Source organism: Haliotis cracherodii, unplaced genomic scaffold (assembly GCF_022045235.1).
Source record: "Haliotis cracherodii isolate W230 unplaced genomic scaffold, xgHalCrac1.p SCAF_3, whole genome shotgun sequence".
Classification (NCBI taxonomy): Eukaryota; Metazoa; Mollusca; class Gastropoda; order Lepetellida; family Haliotidae; genus Haliotis; species Haliotis cracherodii.
Genome location: NW_027266286.1, coordinates 48,294,715 through 48,315,507, shown reverse-complemented (window position 1 = coordinate 48,315,507; position 20,793 = coordinate 48,294,715). Strand labels below are relative to the sequence as shown.

Genomic DNA, 20,793 nt, shown 5'->3' with positions numbered 1-20,793 from the left:
GTCTACGTCGCAATTGCCGACTCATTTTCATAATGCCCTATCCTGTCTTCATATTTGCAGGGATGGCGTTCTTCTTTTACGAACATGAGTGGGATGGTTCGTGATGATCACGAACCTACAAATGTGCTCATGTGCCGTTAATAAGTCTCCAATTATCAAAAAGACGATCTCGTAATATTATATCTGACAATTACTCTCGAAGCCCAGTTTTTCCCTATACATGTATACATGACACCAAACAAGCCAATGTGTTGGCTTTTAATCGAAACGCGCCCTGTGGCCGTGTAGTGTGATCTGCAAGACGTGGGTGTGAATGAAGACTACCTTCATAAATGAGGGAGCAGGGCGATGGTGGTAGGTAGCACCACAGGCCCGGTGACCGAGGTAGTAGAGAGCGGAAACAGCATGCATACATCATACCGGCACCACAAGAAGAACAGGGCGGATCTACCACCGGTAAGAAACTTGGCACCAAGTGTTTCTTTGCCTTGTTGATTGTCCCTAGTTAAAACATGACAAAAGCCATACGGTTTTTACTTTGGTTTTAGAAATCTTTAGACTTCACCTGCGACTGGGCTATCACAAATTCCATAACAAAACGTTTCTGTTTGGAAATTGTCTTCAAATCGAAATAGTTGTTGGGGAAATAGTGACTTTGATGGTTTGTGGGATGAAGAGGGTAAAGAAGCAACCAATTGTTTTTTAAGTTTTATTTTACGTAAGTGAAGAAATTTACGTAAGACACACAACAATAGGTTTTTTGTTGTGATGATACCATATTATGTATGAAAGGGCGGCGGTGCCAATTGTACAATATTTTGCCTTCTCTTCAGAACGCTTTCCAAGCCTCACGCTATGATATACCCTTTACTGGTGTATTTCTTTAGCTGCGGGCAACGGCTAGCGCGAGCTACATTAGTTTCCATGGTGATGGTTTATAATGAAAAGGTATGATGTAATGCTGTCTAATTAGCGTCTGTGATAATAGTAGTACGCTCGTGTCTTGGTGCCTTAGACTTGGCGACAATGCAACCGCCCCTTTCTTATTGTCGGGTGAATTTGAGAAGGGTGACACGGGAGTCGGAAAATGATGTAGCGAATAGCATCCCTTATATAATCAATCGTACCAGAATCCGACGATGGTGGTTTATTTCCCAGATGTTCACATCTTATGATCCTTTGTCTCCCAGCTAAAAACAAATGTGGTTTGTTGGTTTCATAAAAGTGGTGAATAGCTAGGACTTGCATCGCTTACTTTTTGGCCCACTCTTGGCTGATACACCGTTATATGATTAAATTGTATTGTTGAAAGCGGCCAAAGCGAAACCAAACTCTCTCACTCACTCGCTCGCGAAGGTATCCCCCGTTGATATATATATATATGTTGTTTCAGAAGTAGTTATTCATGTGATGCGTATGGCCGTGGAAACTGTAGTTTCTATTGTCCGATGCGAGTGAGTGAGTGACTCAGTGAGTTAGAAGAGTGATGCGAGATAGATTTGTCGAATTTACTTGTCTTCAATTGTCATACAACTCACTATTTCATCGGAACACACGTCTGTAGTTTTACGACTATTCACACCATGGGACCCGTGAAGATCAGGGGTAGAATTTGTCTTCAGCAACCCATACTTGTCGTAAGAGGTGATTAACGGAATCGCTGACTAGGGTAATGCATGCCACCGTATCCACATTGCCTGGATAGATGCTCATGATGTCAGTCACTGGATAGTCTGTCCAGACACGATTATTTACAGACCGCCGTCATATAGCAGGAATACTGCTGAGTGCGGCGTTAAACAACAAACAAACAAACAAACACACCGTGGACGGGCAGTAATCAGTAACTTACATACTACCGTTTAGCTCAGGTGATTAGAATTATAGAGTTCAGAGTGAACTCATTATGCCGGATTAGCGAGATCCATGTTAATACAACCTCTTTCACCCAAAGTCATGGATCACAAGTATCCGTAGTTTGGGCCATAGTTGCGATAAGGATGTTAGGAGCACAACAAAATAATATCGTTTCGAACAATTGATCGAGTCTGGAGTCCAAGTTATATATTTTTCTTTCCTTCACGGAACCTTTGCTGTGATATGACCAAAGGTGACAGCAGTCCCTTTTCGATCCATTTCCTATCGTCATCTGAGTACTGACAACGCCGAAGTAGTGTAGACTCATGTTTCAAAACCAAATGTACAAAGCAAACCTAAACAAATACATGTTTCTCGTAGTTTAAAGAAGCTTATGCAAATGGAAGCAAGAGTCTGGAGGCGCCATTTGGCCTTGACTAAAAAATATAACTAAGAGATTTAAGCTTTTTATGTCTTGGAAATACATCATATCTTCCGTTTTGTGGAACCCTTTTTCCTTTCACTTAAACACGGAGTTGTAATTCAATAGCCGACAGGCCCCGGGCTCTCCATCAGGTACGGGAGACGTTCATGCAGCGAAAATAGGAGCGATTTTCATTCACTATTGATATATATCTTTCTGTTAAAAGTTCCAGCCTGCGTATACGTCATTGAACGAGAAGCTCACTGGATGCAAAATTACCGGGTTTAGATTTGTCGGGAGCGAGTTCTAATTATTAAAATTATGCTCTTTTTAGGAAAGACGTTGGATTTTAGCTTTCGGATTCACGAAGTGAAACATTTGGAAGGTCGAACAATAAAATATAATGCATTGTGCATGGTTTGTTTTAATCATCTTACAGTTTTATTTTGATTTCTAGGTGATTAAAGTGAATTACAATCAGGGCCTGGTTTGGTACCTTATGAGTATAAATCTAAAATTATTGTCAGAACGATCTTTACCGTCGGTGGTATAAATTAAAAACCCTTGTCATTTGTATTTGATTTGTTTCTGAATGTTCGATTTTAAACGTCGTCGGATCCCTAAACCAAACAAGATTAAATGTTGGGCCTCATTAAAATACTTAAATGTGTAATTGATGTGAGGCCCGACCGCCTTCTAAAGTGAGTGAGTATTGTTTTACGCCGCTTTTAGCAATATTACAGCAATAACACGGCGGGGGCACCAGAAATGGGCTGCTTTCTAAAGAGTGATAGTGTTTTAATATAATCAATTATATATTTCATGGTCTGTTTTTTTTTAATTTTGCGCTTTGAAAAGTGATGTTGAAATATCTGGTTATGCTGATTCTCAATAAAGGCGTAGAGAAGTTTAGAACTTTCAGGCGTCTCTAATATTTTGTTATCTCCGTACGCATTAAAACGTCATTAATCCTGACTTGAAAAGTGGTTTGGCGTATATTAAGAATATATCAGTGTCAGTTTGTAAAACAATAAAGTCTACATCGTCATAATTATTACGTCGTTTGAGTTCGCGATAAATTCATATTAATACATGAGCCCATTTGTATAAGAATATATAGTATAGGCAAGCCAAAAGGAGAAATGTAAGTAATTTTCCGGTGCCTTCGTTCAGACATATTTCCACTTTATTCGTATAAAATACATCAGTTGGGCTGATGCTTGTCTATGGGAACGTAATGATCTATTACTTTAGTGCAGTGTTTCAATGACCAATGGTAATACATCGATACGAATACCATATCGATGAAATCGATTCCCCACCAGGCTATCGCTTTAATAGATATATGTGTAGCATAATGAATATCGTCGTGCGGTCACCTCTACTTAATGGGGGCGTGGTAGCTTAGTGGTTAAAGCGTTCGCTCGTCACGCCGAAGACCAGGGTTCGATTCACATGGGTACAATGTGAAGCCCATTTTTGGTGTGCCCCGCCGTTATATTGCCGGAATATTGCTAAAAGCGGCGTAAAACCCATACTCACACACTCTAATTAATAAGTAAACATTTCGTTTTAATATGTTAACACATGTGTACATACCTCTTTTTATACTACCATATAGTATTTCCATAACAATCTACTCAACCTATTGGCCGCGTCATACTAAAACACGTTAAAAGATGGCACTTGTTGTTACCATGTCTGGCGCACGGCATTAAGGGGCTAAAACAAGGACTGGTCGGCTCGGAGTCAGTATACTGTGTCTGAAGGGGGTATTCATGTTAAACTGCGGCATGGTATCTCAGTGGGCTAGCACTATAAATCGGCATCAGTCCGGACTAGTACAAGCAGGCACACATATACGCGCGTGCATGCACGTCGCTATATAAGTGCAATAATCTTGGACGCGACGTTAAACCCAATTTCACCTCACCTCACTCAATCTATGAATGTTTCCAATAAAGTCATGAAATCTGCTTTGGTGGATGGTTCATCAGTACACTATAGCGATGCTATTGATATAGTGCTTGTAGTATCCTAATATATACCGAGCTAAAATGGTTCGGGCCATACTGATGGAAATATATAAGGGAACACTCAGTTTTCGATACAGTAAAATATGCTATCATCGGTTTCCAGCCTTGTCTACCAAATACGCATTGGAAAAAATGCACACAAACACATCTTTGCATTTGATTCGGACATGTTTTGTATTTGTATGTGCTCTTTTTCAAATGTACTGACAGTAAAGCTTATTTCCCTAAGTGTTTCATTGTTCCCTAATTCGCTTCTATCATTATATATTTTGGGGATATTTATGCAAGTGAAGGCCGGGCACACAATTTTATATTTCAATATGAAGATATTTCCTGATCTTGAAATCGTGTTTAGTATAGTCCTTAATTGTAGAATACTATCAATACAGTTACAATGTCCTCAATAGCCACCTATATATACTTGTTTAACAGTAAGATAGGCATTCACCATACTTCATAACCATGAATATTATAGGCGCGTTTATAGTCTTGTTATGTTACATGTACAATCTCAATGTCAGTATTCCTTTGTGTATTATTAGGGTCCTTACTGAGGTTTTACCTGCCGGAAACTGTGGAGTTTATGACGCACCGGCATACCTGTATGAGCGTTCTATAATGAAGGCTCTCGTCCTCACAAGCCCATGCTTCCACTTCCCCAGCGGACAGTGCAAGAGCTCATTGTATTGATGTCACATTTGTCAACGCTTCGCTAATTAGTAGAGGACAGATGACAGTTCATGCAGTTAGTCTGTGTGTTTTGTCATTCTCGTTCGTCAATAGAAGAAAGGCTGTCGGGGACTTTAAAAAATTAATGGAGTGTTCGTTTCAAACCTTCCGTCTGCGAAGAGCGCTCATTCCATTTGTCAAATATATATCCATAAATAATCCCATTAGATGGCCCCCGATTGTGTAATTAGGGGAGACTGTATAATGCGTGTTGGTGTGATATTGAGTCATAAACACATGCTTATGATTGTGTAATTAGGGGAGACTGTATAATGCGTGTTGGTGTGATATTGAGTCATAAACACATGCTTATGATATAGTCGGAGTCAATGGACTGCTTTTATCAAAGATTTCTTATGGTCACTGAAAGGGTTTTGTCGCTTTTATTGACATAGCAAACATTTGTGTTCCATTGTTCTTTGTTGTACATATGTATGCGAACAGGACATGACTGGTCCACCGAAGACATCCAACAATCACTTTCCTGGTATGCATAGCATGATAAAATACTGCAAAATGTCAAACAATAACATTAAATGACGTCATTGGCATATTACATTTGACGACTGTAAGATGGACAAAATATTTAGGATCATACTGATGGCGGAGTGTATGATATATAGACTATTTACTAACAAAAGTGATATTTAATTTTAAACATACAAAATATTGCAACATCCCCGTGGGGAATACACCAGATATAGCTCCCCTTTAATACATGCTTGTCTGCTGTTGGGAACTTTCTCTGGTTTGACTCGATTATTTACGGCCGTCATATAGCTGGAATATGTTAATATTGACAACACACAAACAAAACAAACAATACTGCAATAGCATCTTGATCGACTGGCGTTACCCACTGGACTTTACATTGCTTGGCTTGCTTTGACATGAGGTCGAAGTCTAAGCCTTTTCCTCAATGCAGTGGATTGCAGTAAATGCTGTTTTTCGGTGAAATTCTTTAATGTCCAGGTCATAATTAGAGGATGATACGAGCATGTCAAATAGTTAATGATGTAACACGTCAATCCATTACGCTTGATTGACATCATGTGCATCGATCATGTGCACGCAATTGGGATACGATGACATGCTTCAACCATGTCAGCGAGCCTGACCACCCGATCCCGTTAGTCGCCTCTTATGACAATCATAGTCGCCTTTTACGGCAAGCGTGGGTTGCTGAAGACTTATTCTACCCCGGATCTTCACGGGTCGTATATTTATAAGTGTGAATTCATTCTTTTTTTCTTTTTCTTCTTCCTATATGCACGTGCTGGAATGTGTATCAACTGATTCTCCACGTGAATAGCTGTAACGTTGATGATGCGGCGTAAAACACTATCTATTCATTCATTTTAAGAGTGCAGACACTCCCACGAAATCCACACATTCAAATTAGATACGTACATGTGAGCATTGGTTGTTTACTTGGCCCATGGTGGTTGCAAAGATTAAATATGGAGTTATCTGAGACAGGAAACAAGCATGTGTGTCATGCCTTCATTCATAAACTGACATGAGTCCACGAAGTTCCTATATATTTCTGTCATGTTGCCTCCCAATTGCTGTCGCTGCTTCTGCTAAAATTACACAGACAGATGTAGCGTTATTCGTTGTGTGTTCGCTGCCTCGACCTTTCACGTCTCGGTGGTCCACTGTGCTATTGCAGATGTCATTCGTGTACTTACGAAGCAGCACAAATATGTTTATTTGTTGCGTAGGAGTGGGAACATATCAGATGCTCAGTTGATTAATTCCGTTTTTGAAACAAAACACATTTCATTTACTGGTTGTCATTTCTCGAAAGAAATAATCAAACGTCGTTTCACTTCAACAAATAATGAATTAATTTGTCCACGCGTGGTGTAGATGTGGGGGCGAATGGAGGCGTATATTTTACAGTGATCTGATACTTAGGCGGATTGAGGTACCAGTAATATTAGGTTGGTTTGTTTGTTGTTTAACGCCGCACTCAGCAATATTCCAGCTATATGACGGCGGTCTGTAAATAATCGAGTCTGGACCAGACGAACCAGTGATTGACACCATGAGCATCGATCCACGTAATTGGGATCGATGACATGCATCAACCAAGTCAGCGAGCCTGACCACCCGATCCCGTTAGTCGCCTTTTACGACAAGCATAGTCACCTTTTACGGCAAGCATGGGTTGCTGAAGACCTATTCTACCCCGGAATCTTCACCGGGTCACCAGTAATATTAACCTGAACGATGTGCTACACAGTCAGTTCTGTGATCGAGGGTTAATTTTATGATTTCACAATTATGGTTGTGTCAACCGTGCGGATTCCCACCTCGAATAGGCTCCCAGCAATCACTGGTATCGTAAAACGATATTTAATGTATTGGGCGGTCAGATTCGGTTGCCTGGTTGTTTGCGTGTCATCATACCCCGACGGTGTGGATCAGTGCACATATGATTTTTTGGGCTGTCTGGTCCATAATCGATTATATACAGGTCGACATCATGAAGCTGAAATATAGTTGAGTTCGGGGCGTTAAACACAAATGAACACTATGTCCAGGACGGCACTGCAACCAGTTACCGGCTTATGGTGTCGATAAATGTACATTTGAACTACATGTAAGCGTCAAAACTAGGCTTTGTATATATATGTATATATAATAAAATAATAAAGTCCACGTTAGTCCATCATCAACATGTTATAACATTCATTTAAGTTTAACAAGTTTGATGATATCAAGAAGATGATGGACTAACGTGATTATTTTATTAATATATATTACATGTACACCGAGTGTATATATAAGGACGTTTGGTTAACTCGAACCATTTTCAAAGGCCGTGGAATTTCTAGGATAACTGATAGTATATCAGATTTGCTTAATACTAACCTTGTTGTTTAACGACGTACAGTAGAACATGGATATAACCAACTACAATGGACCAGAAAAATCAGTTCGTTACATCCCTTGTTCGTTATAATACATTTTCTTGGATACAACAAAACACAATACGTAATTGCAGCATTGACTTGTATAAGCAGTGATCACTTCATAGCATGCAATTGATAACATTTCATAACATTCATTTATGTTTAACAAGTTTGATCAGTCACCGCTGATTGTGTTGATTCGCCGCGATTGTGTTGATTCGCCACTGATTGCGTTCAGCCAATTATCAGTGACACTTGACACTGAGTGAGATTTCTCAGTTCGCTATACACGTCACTAATTAGTGGTAGATGGGCTTGTCGGTGATCAGATATCAATTCGCTGTACCCATTAGTTCGCAAAACACCCTCAATCTAATTCCTCCCCAACCCCATCGGCATCTATTCCAAATCTCAAAATTCCCAAATTCTATATAAGCAACCCCTAAAGCCCCCTCTTGGGTTGCACAGACCACCTTCGCCCCTTTCGGAAACACATTAAATGGCCTGGCCGGGCCCGTGTGCGAAATACGCATCAGTCGGAAAGCGCACGTTAAATCTCCAAAGTAAGTAAGTAAGTACTCAATCTAAACAAGACTCTCACTCTAGAAGCAATACGAAACCCACAAAATAAACTAGAAAACTTCAAGACCCTAGGCGTATTCTTAATCAAAACGGAACTGATAAAACGCATCTAAAAACACAATAATCTACCAAATCAAAATCACATAAACAAACAAACATCCACCATACCCAGTTCCCTTAGTTTTCCTCCCCAACCCCATCGGCATCTATTCAAAATCTCAAAATTCCCAAATTCTATATAAGCAACCCCTAACGCCCCTTCTTGGGTTGCACACACCACTTTCGCCCCTTTCGGAAACGAATTAAATGGCCTGGCCGGGCCCGTGTGCGAAATACGCATCAGTCGAAAAGCGCACGTTAAATTTCCAAAGTAAGTAAGTAAGTAAGTTAGTTCGCTGTAGAGAGTTTATTATATACGTAAATTTTATATGATATTACATGGGAGATAAATCGGGGATTGTTTAACAGTTGTTTTAAACATATTTATTTTCACAAAAGTGTAAAAATGGATGGTAAACAAGCAAAGCGCTTATGTTAATACTGCTCCTTTACACATAGGACATAGGACAATAAATACATAAATAAAGGTTAGATGTAACAAATAAATTGTACATGCCAATTTAGATGTGTGTATATATAATACATCTATTTGCAGTTTATTTTAAACGATCATTTAATTGAAAATCTTTTAGTTTTTAATATAAAGTGTTGAATAGAATCTAATATTAGCATTTGCTCTTCCTTACTCAAATACGAATTTACGCATAACACTTTTTGTAAAGAATAACCATGTTGGTAAAAATACATTTCACTTCGAAGAGCATATTAATTTGTACACACACACAAAAACGTGTACTTCGGTATGATATCCACAGGAAAAAGTTTTTGTATCAAAGATATATCTATTATACTGATCTGCGTTAAGATCGCTGCAGCCAAGCCTGAGGCGACTGGACCCGTGAAGATTCAGGGGTAGAATAGGTCTTCAGCAACCCGCTGACTTGGTTGATGCATGTCATCGATCCCAATTGCGTGGATCGATGCTCATGATATCAATCACTGGATTGTCTGGTCCAGACTCGATTATTTACAGACCGCCGTCATATAGCTGGAATATTGCGAAGCGCGGCGTTAAACAACAAGCCAACCAACCTGAGGCGATTGTGAATGATTTGGCATAATCTGCTTCCATAATTTAAATCCCAGTGTATACCATTATCTCCATTTACGTGAAGCAAGTTCTTAATTTGAGCAACGGTTTCTGCCCCCGTTAGGTTTTCTGGTAACATATTCCAAAGTTGTGTTGTTGCTGGCATAAATAAATCTGCATAATTATAAGCTTTTGTTTTACACTTCACTGTTTGAAGATTAGTTTTATCCCTTTAGTCATAATTTGTGTTTTCCGAAACTGTATTAAGAGTTCGTTGTATCCGTTCGTTCGCTATATCAGTGTTCTACTGTACTTAGCAATATGCCAGCTATATGATGGCGGCCTGTAACTAGTCGAGTCTGAACCAGACAATCCAGTGATTGAAATCTTTAGCATCGATCTACAAAATTGGAATACGATGACCACCCGATCCCGAGAGTTGCCTAATACGACATGCATGGGTTGCCGAAGAACACCATTCAGTAGACACTCCAATAGGAAATGAAAGCAACGCTTGCAAACTTGTGTGATCTTCTTAATCGTTGACTTGAGATATGGATGTAGTTGACATAGTTTTAGTGATGCAAATATATAGGTTTTATAACGTACAATAAATCCTAAGACTTGTAAAATATGCGCGATCCTATGTCTACAGATGCAAGCATTTTTAAAGACAAAATATTCTTTTATTCAAATTATATTTTCACCTTGATGCGTCACTTATTATTTGTTCAGTGAGATTGACGCAGGTGGTATGGTCCTGTGTGGTAGAGAATATCCTACCCTCAGCGAGATCTGTCTGGCACCTGCTGTGACTAACGTGCAAATTGTAGTCAGACTCATGTTAATTTGATGATTCAGTATCTTGACATTCTCTTGTAACCTAGTCACCTTACAGTGATTTTGAAGTATAAGCTCTTGAATTTGTCGCATTATTGTAAACTGCCTGGTAAAAGAAAATATACACCCATGTTTGATCATGGTTAAGTGAGTGAGTGAGTGAATTTGGTTTTACGCCGATTTTAGCAATATCCCAGCAATATCACAGCGGGGGACACCAGAAATGGGCTTCACACATTGTACCCATGTCTAGATTCGAACCCGGGTCTTCGGCGTGACGGGCGAACGCTTTAACCACAAGGCTACCCGACCGCCCCGATGGTGTTTAAGAATGAAACAAACAAGAAATGGTTATTCGATAGTGATGTATTTGATAAGGATATCATAGTTGCGTTTTGGACCTTAAGTTTGCAGTGTATCGTCAACTGTTTTCAGTCAAGACATGTCTTGATAACGGCTGAACTTTTTGAGCCAATATTGAAGTGAAAACATATGTTTTGCCCGGTAGTTTATATAGATGGTGTTTGTTTTTGTGCTGTGTCAGTGATAAGAGTATGTCTACCCCATAGGCGTGTTTAATCCTCATGTCTGACAAACATTGCCAGTTTGCACATCACCCCCATCTACGAAGCCTTCCATCATGTATCATGTTGATACAGTTCTTGCCAATATTATAAATTGATTTCCTGAAATAGTTCGTCTCTGGTCCCATGTGCATGTGTTCATGGTGCCTATATGTCGGGCATGAACAAGTTTAGAGCTAATGAAATAACCTGGGACTTATTCATTACATTCTTCGCCTAAAAAGTCAATCATTTGGTTGTTAGAACATTCATTTTACACAGATACACCTCTCTCTATTAACTGATATCAATCTAACTCAACTGAGGTGCATGCACTTCTCTCTATACCGGAACATCCCTCTATATATGTGCATCTTTCCACAGTGATACATCCCTCTTCTATACTGATAAATCTTTATTTACTGATTCACCTCTCCATGCCTGAAACCTCTCGACACCGACACACCTCTCTCTGTACTGCTTCAGCTGTCTATACTGTTATACCTCTCTATACAGATACACCTCTCTATACTGACACACCTCTCGATACTGACACACCTCTTTCTATACTGCTTCAGCTGTCTATACTGATATACCTCTCTATACAGACACACCTCTCGATACTGACACACCTCTTTCTATACTACTTCAGCTGTCAATACTGATATACATCTCTATACAGATACACCTCTCTATGCAGATACACCTCCCTATACAGATACACCTCTCCATAGTGATACACCCTCTATACAGATACACCTCTCTATAGTGATACACCTCTCGATACTGACACACCCCTTTCTATACTGCTTCAGCTGTCTATACTGATATACCTCTCTATACAGATAAACCTCTCTATGCAGATACACCTCCCTATACAGATACACCTCTCCATAGTGATACACCCTCTATATAGATACACCTCTCTATAGTGATACATCTCTATACTGATACACCTCTCTATACGGATACACCTCTCTATACAGATACACCTCTCAATACTGATACATCTTTGTATACTGATAACCTCTCTATACAGATTCATCTCTCTATACAGATACATCTCTCTATACGGATACACCTCTCTATAAATATACACCTGTCTCTACTGATATACCTGTTTATACTGATACACCTTTCTATACTGATACACTTTTCTATCTTTATACGCCGCTCTACACTGATACACCTCTCTATACTGATGCACCTGTATATTCTGATATAATCTTCATACTGATACACCCATTTGTACTGATGCATCTCAATACACCCATCCTTCGTTCTTAAGTAATAATGATCTGGGTGGGTGTTATGGTTCAGATAAATATTAATGCAGTTTAGTTTACTTGGAATTCCAGCAATAGTACCACCACTAACTAGCACACACTGTTTTTGCAAAAAACAGAAGGACCTCCTGTCTTTTGACTTTGTACCCGCACAGATGACGTTGATTTAGCACAGAAACGTATAAGCATCTAAAACACCTATTGACACCTGAGTCCTTGTAAGCAAACAGCGTACGTTGATTTACCACACGCAAGTGAGAATACGTCCAGTTGCTATGGTGACCAGTGACCAAAAATATATGTCATATTGTGGCAGATTTTGTTAACGTTCACAAGGTAAATGACCTGCTTGGATCTGTATCAGGTATGTAAATCGTTACTCTACCCTAGGTTTCACTGTTACCCATGGCACTTGTATATATTTATCATCATATGTGCACGAATAATGTTCTTTCCCATACGCATTTCGTGTGAAAGGTGCGATGCACGATACATGATAAACTCGAAATATGTCGTATGATGGAACCTAGCCCCTAGGAGTAGTAACTAAACGTGATCCTCTCTGCACATTTACAGAACCATAGAGCCTTGATGTTTCTTAGCCATCAGCTGACAGTGAGACACTGGTGACACTAACCTTCGTTTACCACAGCGCTTGTCAATTTTGTCACTATTTCCGACATTAAGTAATTGGATACCATCTTAAGGGGAATATAATCATACAAGGGTTCACGAACTTCTAGCTTGACATATACAGGTGTTAAATGAAATATAAAGATAATCGCTCTGTCAGAAAGACAAATTGAATGCTTTCCCCGACTCCAGGAACACTGAAGGTAGGTTCCGTACGTTAGAATAATACTGTATACTGTATACTATACTGTACTCCCACATCAATTTCGTGAAACGGTTTGAGTCTGAATGGTTGCCTATGATTTGATAAAATGAGGGGCAAAAGAAAGAATGCCTTGTATTTTTACTCATCCACGAAACAGTTTGTAAAAAGTAATGTGTCGCTGGATAAATTTGTGTAAACGGTCACTGGTTCAACGAAAACTAGGACAAGAAATGAATTTTCATCGACATGACCCCTACCATGTTTGAAATGTAAATGCGAGCCGCAAAAAGCAAATTGATGATTTTCAATGATACCAATGTCTGAGATATCTATCAGCAGTTGTGTATTATACGATCTTGAAAAAAGTATTAGTTTGAAAGCAAAGTATATAAAAAATGAAACCATGTAGAAGTATTCTTTGAGTGATGACAAAGCGCTAGTACAGTTCAGTTTTTGGATATAATAGCGCTAACTTGAGATATTGTCAATTGAAAATCAAACATATGATAAAATAAACTGCGAAATGTAATTTCTCTTGCTCCTCAGTTTCTGTTTTAATTCTGTTTTAAGGCGCATGTCCATAGTACATATTGTTGCATAAATGTGTTTCTGATTTCAAACACTGCAAATGAAAAATGAGTCAGGTTATTGCTTCAGTAACCAAACACAGCTGAGAGCTGTCTCAGCGAGTTATGGAAATGTGTGAGGAAACCAACGCAAAGAAGCGACAAAAATAATTCCATGAATATGATTTGTTTGTTTGTTTTTAATGCTGCACTCATCAATTTTCCATCGGTCTGTAAATAATTGAATCTGGACCAGATAATCCAGTGACTGATATCATGAGCATCGATCTACGCATTTGCATCAACTAAGTCGGCGAGCCTGACCACTCGATTAGTCGCCTCTTACGACAAGCATAGTCACCTTTTACGGCAAGAATGGGTTGCTGAAGCCCCTAATCTTTTTTTAAATGGGACGGTCGTTTGATATAATAATACTGTAACTTTCTTGACATGTTAACTAAAATAACAACTGATCGGAAGATTGGTGTGCACCTACATTGTTCCAACTGTGGAACAGGGTTTAATTCTGTATCTATTGTTATTTGTGACTACGGTTATAACGAACTCAAAGGTACCGCTCATTTTAGTTCGTTGTTCGTTATAAGCATATATGCAACGTACATACAGCAAATGGCCGGGACCAAAAAGACCAGTTTGTTGTATCCGTCAGTTCGTGATAAGCGTGTTGGTTGTAAACGTAGTTTACAGTATACGAAATGCCCTTCTAAATCCCGTCCTCACTGACGTTAAATTCCCAGCCCTACAATAGTGTTTGTCTAGACGTTAAACTTCCCCTTTCTTATGGACAAACATTGCCAATTGTGCATTCTCAAAACCTTTGACGATGCTTATATTTTATTTGTTTCTAATGCTGATTACGTTATTTTTCAGATGTGGTTGAGATTACTGTCTGTGATGCTGGCGATTCTGACCGCCACCAGCGTCAGCGCCCAGGCTACAGGAAGACTCTGTGGCAAACAACTGGCCGACGCCCTTGACCTTGTTTGTATGGGCCGGGGCTTCCACTGGGACGTCAGCAAAAGATCAGGTAGTTAACATTGTACCTTTCTCATACATGACCCATAGAGGCAAGGGTTTCGGGCAAATCGTGTTCCGTAATTCGCACTGTGTATTGGATCGGCATGTTATTTCTGTGGGCAAACACTATAAATCCGGCATTAGTCCGTACAAGTACAAGCAGCCACACACACATATGCCTGAACGTTGCTATATAAATGCAATAACCTTGAATACAACAAAAGTCCCGATTAACCTCACCGGTATCTTATGATTCATAGGTGGAACATGTTATATGTCATCTAATTATAACGGGGTAGATAGGTCTTCAGCAACCGATGCTTGCCGTAAAACGGGACTATGTTTGTCGTAAGAAGCGACTAACGGGATCGGGTAGACAGGCTCGCTGACTTTGTTGATGCATGTCATCGTATACCAATTGTATGGAACGATGCTCATGATGGCAATCACTGGATTGTCTGGCCCAGACTCGATTATTTACAAACCGCCGTCATTTAGCTTTAATATTGCGGCGTTAAACAACAAACAAACATCTAGTTTTACCATCACCAACGGACCCATATTCGTTCGTCTTTTCCTTGATATCCACATGGCTATACCCTTCTAATGATGTGTACAAGTGGGGTGTTAATATACTATTAGGAGATACTATTCAATTTTGAGACAATATTGTACCATATGGTAAGGACGTTCCAACGTTACGCCGTAGATTGTACTTCGACTGATTTGAAATTTGAACAGAATAGTATCAGTACTAGCTGAAATGTTCCTTAAATCCACACTAAACAATCTACCTACATGTTTCAAGGTTCCGTGTCTTTTCTCTTCAGGTGTGCCGCTCCTGACGAAACGTGACGGGGGCATTAGAGGTAGAAGGTCTGTCACTCAACGCGGAGTTGTGGAGGAGTGCTGTGTCAACGTGTGCAGTGTCGAGATGCTAGAGAGATATTGCGCTCAGCCGGCCAGTAGTAGCAGACTGGTATGTTGTCCTTTAACATACATTTGTCTTACACAAGTGAAAGGGCCAAAGGGTGCCCTAGTCGTCTAGTAGACTTTCATACGGGGGTTTAAGTCCCAGATTATGTATTCCGGGTTGTCAGGTTGATGTTTTTGACCAAAGAAGTAAAAGATCCCCGCATCACTTCGGATTTTTCTCCCACATCAAAGGGCACTCTGCGATAAAGTTTAAATACTGTTAAAAGCGGCGTTAAACCAAACTCACTCACTACAAGCCCAAATGAGTATCAATCATCAAATCGTGTAGAATATTGACAAATGAAGTTGAAAACACATCAACATTAGCAGTCCCATGTATATATGGCATGACTATATTCTTCTCAATTGGCTACCAACAAACGTAACATATAACCATACTCATTGTCCATTCTGCGCTCAGCGTTGCTGACGAAAGTACAAAGATAACTCTATCCTTGAAAAAGACGTTACCAACAAGAGAATGAAGTTGAACGGGACGAATGTCACTATCATTCTAACTTCATTGAAACACGTGTCAGCTTAATGTGGAGGAAAGCTCGAAGTGATAACGGCATCAGACGTTTACCACTTTTGTCAAACCCACGAGAATGGATGCGGTGGGGTAGCCTTGTGGTTAAAGCGTTCGCCGAAGACCCTGGTACAATGTTTGATGCCTATTTCTGGTGTCCCCCGCCGTGATATTGCTGGAATATTGCTAAAACGGCGTTAAACCATACTCACACACTCACTCACTCACGAGAACGGCTATGGTGATGACAATCCTAGAAACATGATCGGATTGAACTGGGATTCAAACCCATAATCATAGGTATCTGGCATACCCATCCAGGCCCGCTCACCGTAGTTACATGCAAAAAAATATTGTTGATCCATGTAATATGACCATGAATGTAATGCAATATATATCATACATTGCAGTATTTTTTAGATAATGGTGTCTTAACAACCAACATTATAACATCCTTCTTCTTTTTCAGACACGTTTACGTCAACAATTTGCACATGTGACCCAGCCTGCTGACCAGGTCACTACCACACTACCCCCCTCCCCGCCAACACCTGGGACCCCATCAACGCTTTCCTCTGAGCTCGCCTCTAATCCTAGAAAATTCAACTCGTTTTTCTACCTACACGTGGGCCCGAGGCCAACCAGAAGCCCTTTAATATAAACTCCTCTGAGGCGTCGTGGATGCTGGAGCAGAACATGATACCATTCTCTTTCATGGCGCGACACTTATAAAGGGATGGATGTGACTTAAGAAAGACAAACTTTACATGATCGTCATGATGACTACATATATTATTAACGATGACCAACTGTCGTCCATTCAGAAAGATCACTGAATATTAGCCATGTTCATGATGTAAGTATTGTCGAGATGCATGTAAGACATTATGGGGAACCTTACGTGATCAGTGTGACCGATCGGGCTATAATATGCTGGTAATATGTTGTTTATACGGCACAATACATCATGGAAAGCTTACATGCAATGTATGCTATCATGAGAATCAATTTTAGCATGTTGCAAATCCAAAATCGATTGATATTGCTTCGTATATCATTACATACACAATGTTAACGTATAAACTTTTTCCTTTTCAATGCAATGGTACCATGTTGTTCTCTTTCGGTTACCGCATCAGGTTTCGAAATTCCAGCTTTTGTATAGTGCATATAGGTAATATGCTTTTAAAGCGTACACTGCAGTGACATGCTTTCGCCATGCTTTACCCCGATCTTCCGCAGGGATGTCATAGTGACTTTGTGACCACTCGTCTCACACTTCAGGCCATGTGGTGAAGAATGTGTCAGATTATGTTCTTCGCGTGCTGGTGCAATGCATGATAATAAATTCGGAATTCCGTTTTAAATCATTTGTAGTTTACCTGACCAAAAGAACCTTACCATATCTTAGGAATAGTGTTTCATCCATTACTGCAGAAAAATCAATTGCTTGACCTGGCTATATCCAGCTAATCTAATCATACTGAAATTATTATGGCATGCGAGATCTATACAAGCTGTACTGAAACAATAGCTGTATATTTGACACACGTCCATTATTTTATCTCAATAACGTATACGTCGCTCATAAAAGTTAATCATAATAAAATACCTCTAAATCTACGAATAGGAATAGTTATGGTCAATATGTAAAATAGTTATTGCTACCAACTGAGTTACACTTTTCTTGACGTTGATTGAAATGGTTGAGCAAAAGTGATGATGAACGAAATTTCGCCAAACGTTTCGTACACATACACACAAAGTAGATGAAGTGAAAGTAAATTCCTTTATTTCTCTAAGTGTTGCAATAATTCTCATTTTAAAGGAATTTCACGATGTAACACAATACGAATCAGAACCCTGCATTAAACTCGTGTCGGTCATGATGCGAATGCAGGATGTTAAATTCGCTTTAAATATTTATTAAACAAAAGTTGTGCTACATTTAATCTTTTAATTTACGTCAATAGAACACGAGGAACGACCTGATGTGCGACATGATTAACTGTAAAGACAATATACGGTTTAACATGTACTGATGGCAAAGTGTTGTTGTTGCACCGATATAGAATAAATCTGATTTTAATTTTTGTGTTGGTTTTGCAAGCAATTTTTTTGCATGTAGTTAGTTTGTTTTCGTTTTAATTAATAATGGAAACGTGATTCCTGTGATCCGAGATCCCTCTTCTGTGCGTCATGAAGTATCATGAATAATGCAATTATATATTTAATATTTAATTTAATACTGTAGAAACACAATCAGCCTCCGGGCGAGGGATGGTCTTTGCAAAATATCAAGAAGATATTACCATAAGCCGTGCGTGTTTCATATCCACAGCTGTCGATTTCATGTTAGATTGGCGTGCATTAAGAATATAATATACTTGTATTAGAGTCATAATAAAATATATACCATACTTATGTTTCATGTACAAGAAAAGATCATTCTTTCTCATGCTACGTATTCGGATAATAACTTACCCATGCCGGACGTGTCAATCAGAATGTCTCTTCTCATGCTTAATGTAAATGTACAATGCGCAATATGTTTCTCGCTCATGTTTGACATTCCATACAGAACGCTTCTTACTCCTGTTTGGCGTGCTAGAACATTTACTTCTACTCAAAGAGCTGACACTGTTCACTGACGTGTATAGTTGGTAGCAGAAATTGGTTGATACTGCTATATTGAATATCTTGTGATGTGCATTCTTTTTGCTAGGACATATATACTAGGAAACGATTGTCACATGTGATCATAACGGAACAGGAGAATCGTGGACTCGTACTTTATTTTCTTAAAATGTTTAATCTCGAGTTATATTCTAGTCTAATAAATGTTGTAAAAATGCTTTGTGTGAGTGTCATGACTGGACATTAGGAACACTAATATAAGTTGTCTTGGTGGGGAGGTGGATCGCGGAGCAGTGTTTGGGAGCTTGCTTATACCACATCGAGTTTCTTTTGTATAAAATAGAAGTTAATGCATTTTGAGAAAGGGTGAAAGTCATGCATGACGTCACCTTGTGATCGATAAACTGGTTTTGACTATGTCCAAAGCTAAAATGGCCCATTCCGGATGGGATGGAATCCAAAGGACTTTGGAGATCAATTCGCTATTCGCATGGACAACAATAACATTTAACCACTGATTTGGGCTTGGAATTAGTTTCCTTGTCACTAGTAGCTCACAAAATATCTGACTTTCTTATATAGATCGGTAAATTTATTTATGGTGTAGCATACATCTGAGGCTTCATTTGCAATCCGGGTCCAACCATTTCGCCACGAGTGTGTATGCAGTAGGGGTACCCGTTCATTCAACAGATGACATCCTTGTCAGATTTGGAGAATGTCCGTGGTTCAAACGTCGCGTTATATTGGAATCCTGAAGATATGGCCACTTAACAATACCCTTGCTGGTTCAACGTTACATAAAACAACGAAAGATACTTTGGACTCGAATAGTAGAATATATCGCATAATAATACTAAATCTGTCCATGCATGTTCGATAAATCACTTCATCACTTCACACATTAAGCCTCGGTGTGGACGACATCACTTCACACATGCTACCTTGTTGTGGTCGACATATGCGGACATCAATGCACACATTATACCTTGGTGTGGACGACATATGCGGACATCACTTCACACATTATACCTTAGTGTGGTCGACATATCCGGACATCACATCACAAATTACACCTGGATGTGGACGACATATGCTGACATCACTTTCCACATTATACCTTGCTGTGGACGACATATGCAGACATCACTTCACACATTACACCTTGGTGTGGACGACATATGCTGACATCACTTCCAACATTACACATTTGTGTGGTCGAGATATGCAGACATCACTTCACACATTATACCTTGCTGTGGACGACATATGCGGACATCACTTCACACATAATACCTTGGTGTGGATGACATATGCGGACATCACTTCACACATTAAGCCTCGGCATGGACGACATCACTTCACACATGCAACCTTGTTGTGGTCGACATATGCGGACATCACTTTCCACATAATACCTGGGTGTGGATGACATATGCGGACATCACTTCATGTATGCAGTCTTGTTGTGGTCGGCATATGCGGACATCAATGCACACATTATACCTTGGTGTGGTCGACATATGCAGACATGAATTCACTCATTATTCCTTGGTGTGGACGACATATGCAGACATGAATTCACTCATTATGCCTTGGTGTGGACGACACATGCAGACATCACTTCCCTCATTATACCTTGGTGTGAACGACATATGCGGACATCCCTTCCAATATTATACCTGGCTGTGGACGACATATGCGGACAAAACTTTCCACATTACACCTGGGTGTGGTCGACATATGCAGACATCACTTCACACATTATACCTTGGTGTGGACGACATATGCGGACATCACTTCACACATAATACCTTGGTGT

At 39.6% G+C, this 20,793-nt stretch overlaps 1 protein-coding gene across 1 annotated transcript; it reads left to right on the top strand.

Annotated features, from left to right (window-relative positions):
• The first annotated feature begins 348 nt into the window (after positions 1–348).
• Positions 349–19,073, top strand: LOC139474918 (insulin-like growth factor 1). The gene is made up of 4 exons (XM_071258111.1): positions 349–456; positions 14,684–14,840; positions 15,661–15,809; positions 16,804–19,073. Exons 1-4 carry the CDS (start codon positions 349–351, stop codon positions 16,993–16,995), a joined length of 606 nt encoding a protein of 201 aa, XP_071114212.1. The 3' UTR covers positions 16,996–19,073.
• Positions 19,074–20,793: the final 1,720 nt, after the last annotated feature.

What these genes read in the sequence shown, in the direction of transcription:
- LOC139474918 (XM_071258111.1), top strand. Translation starts at nt 349, where the DNA reads ATGGTGGTAGGTAGCACCACAGGCCCGGTGACCGAGGTAGTAGAGAGC. An exon ending in ACAGGGCGGATCTACCACCG is followed by an intron (nt 457 to 14,683) that starts GTAAGAAACTTG and finishes GTTATTTTTCAG; the next exon opens with ATGTGGTTGAGATTACTGTC. An exon ending in CGGCCAGTAGTAGCAGACTG is followed by an intron (nt 15,810 to 16,803) that starts GTATGTTGTCCT and finishes CTTCTTTTTCAG; the next exon opens with ACACGTTTACGTCAACAATT.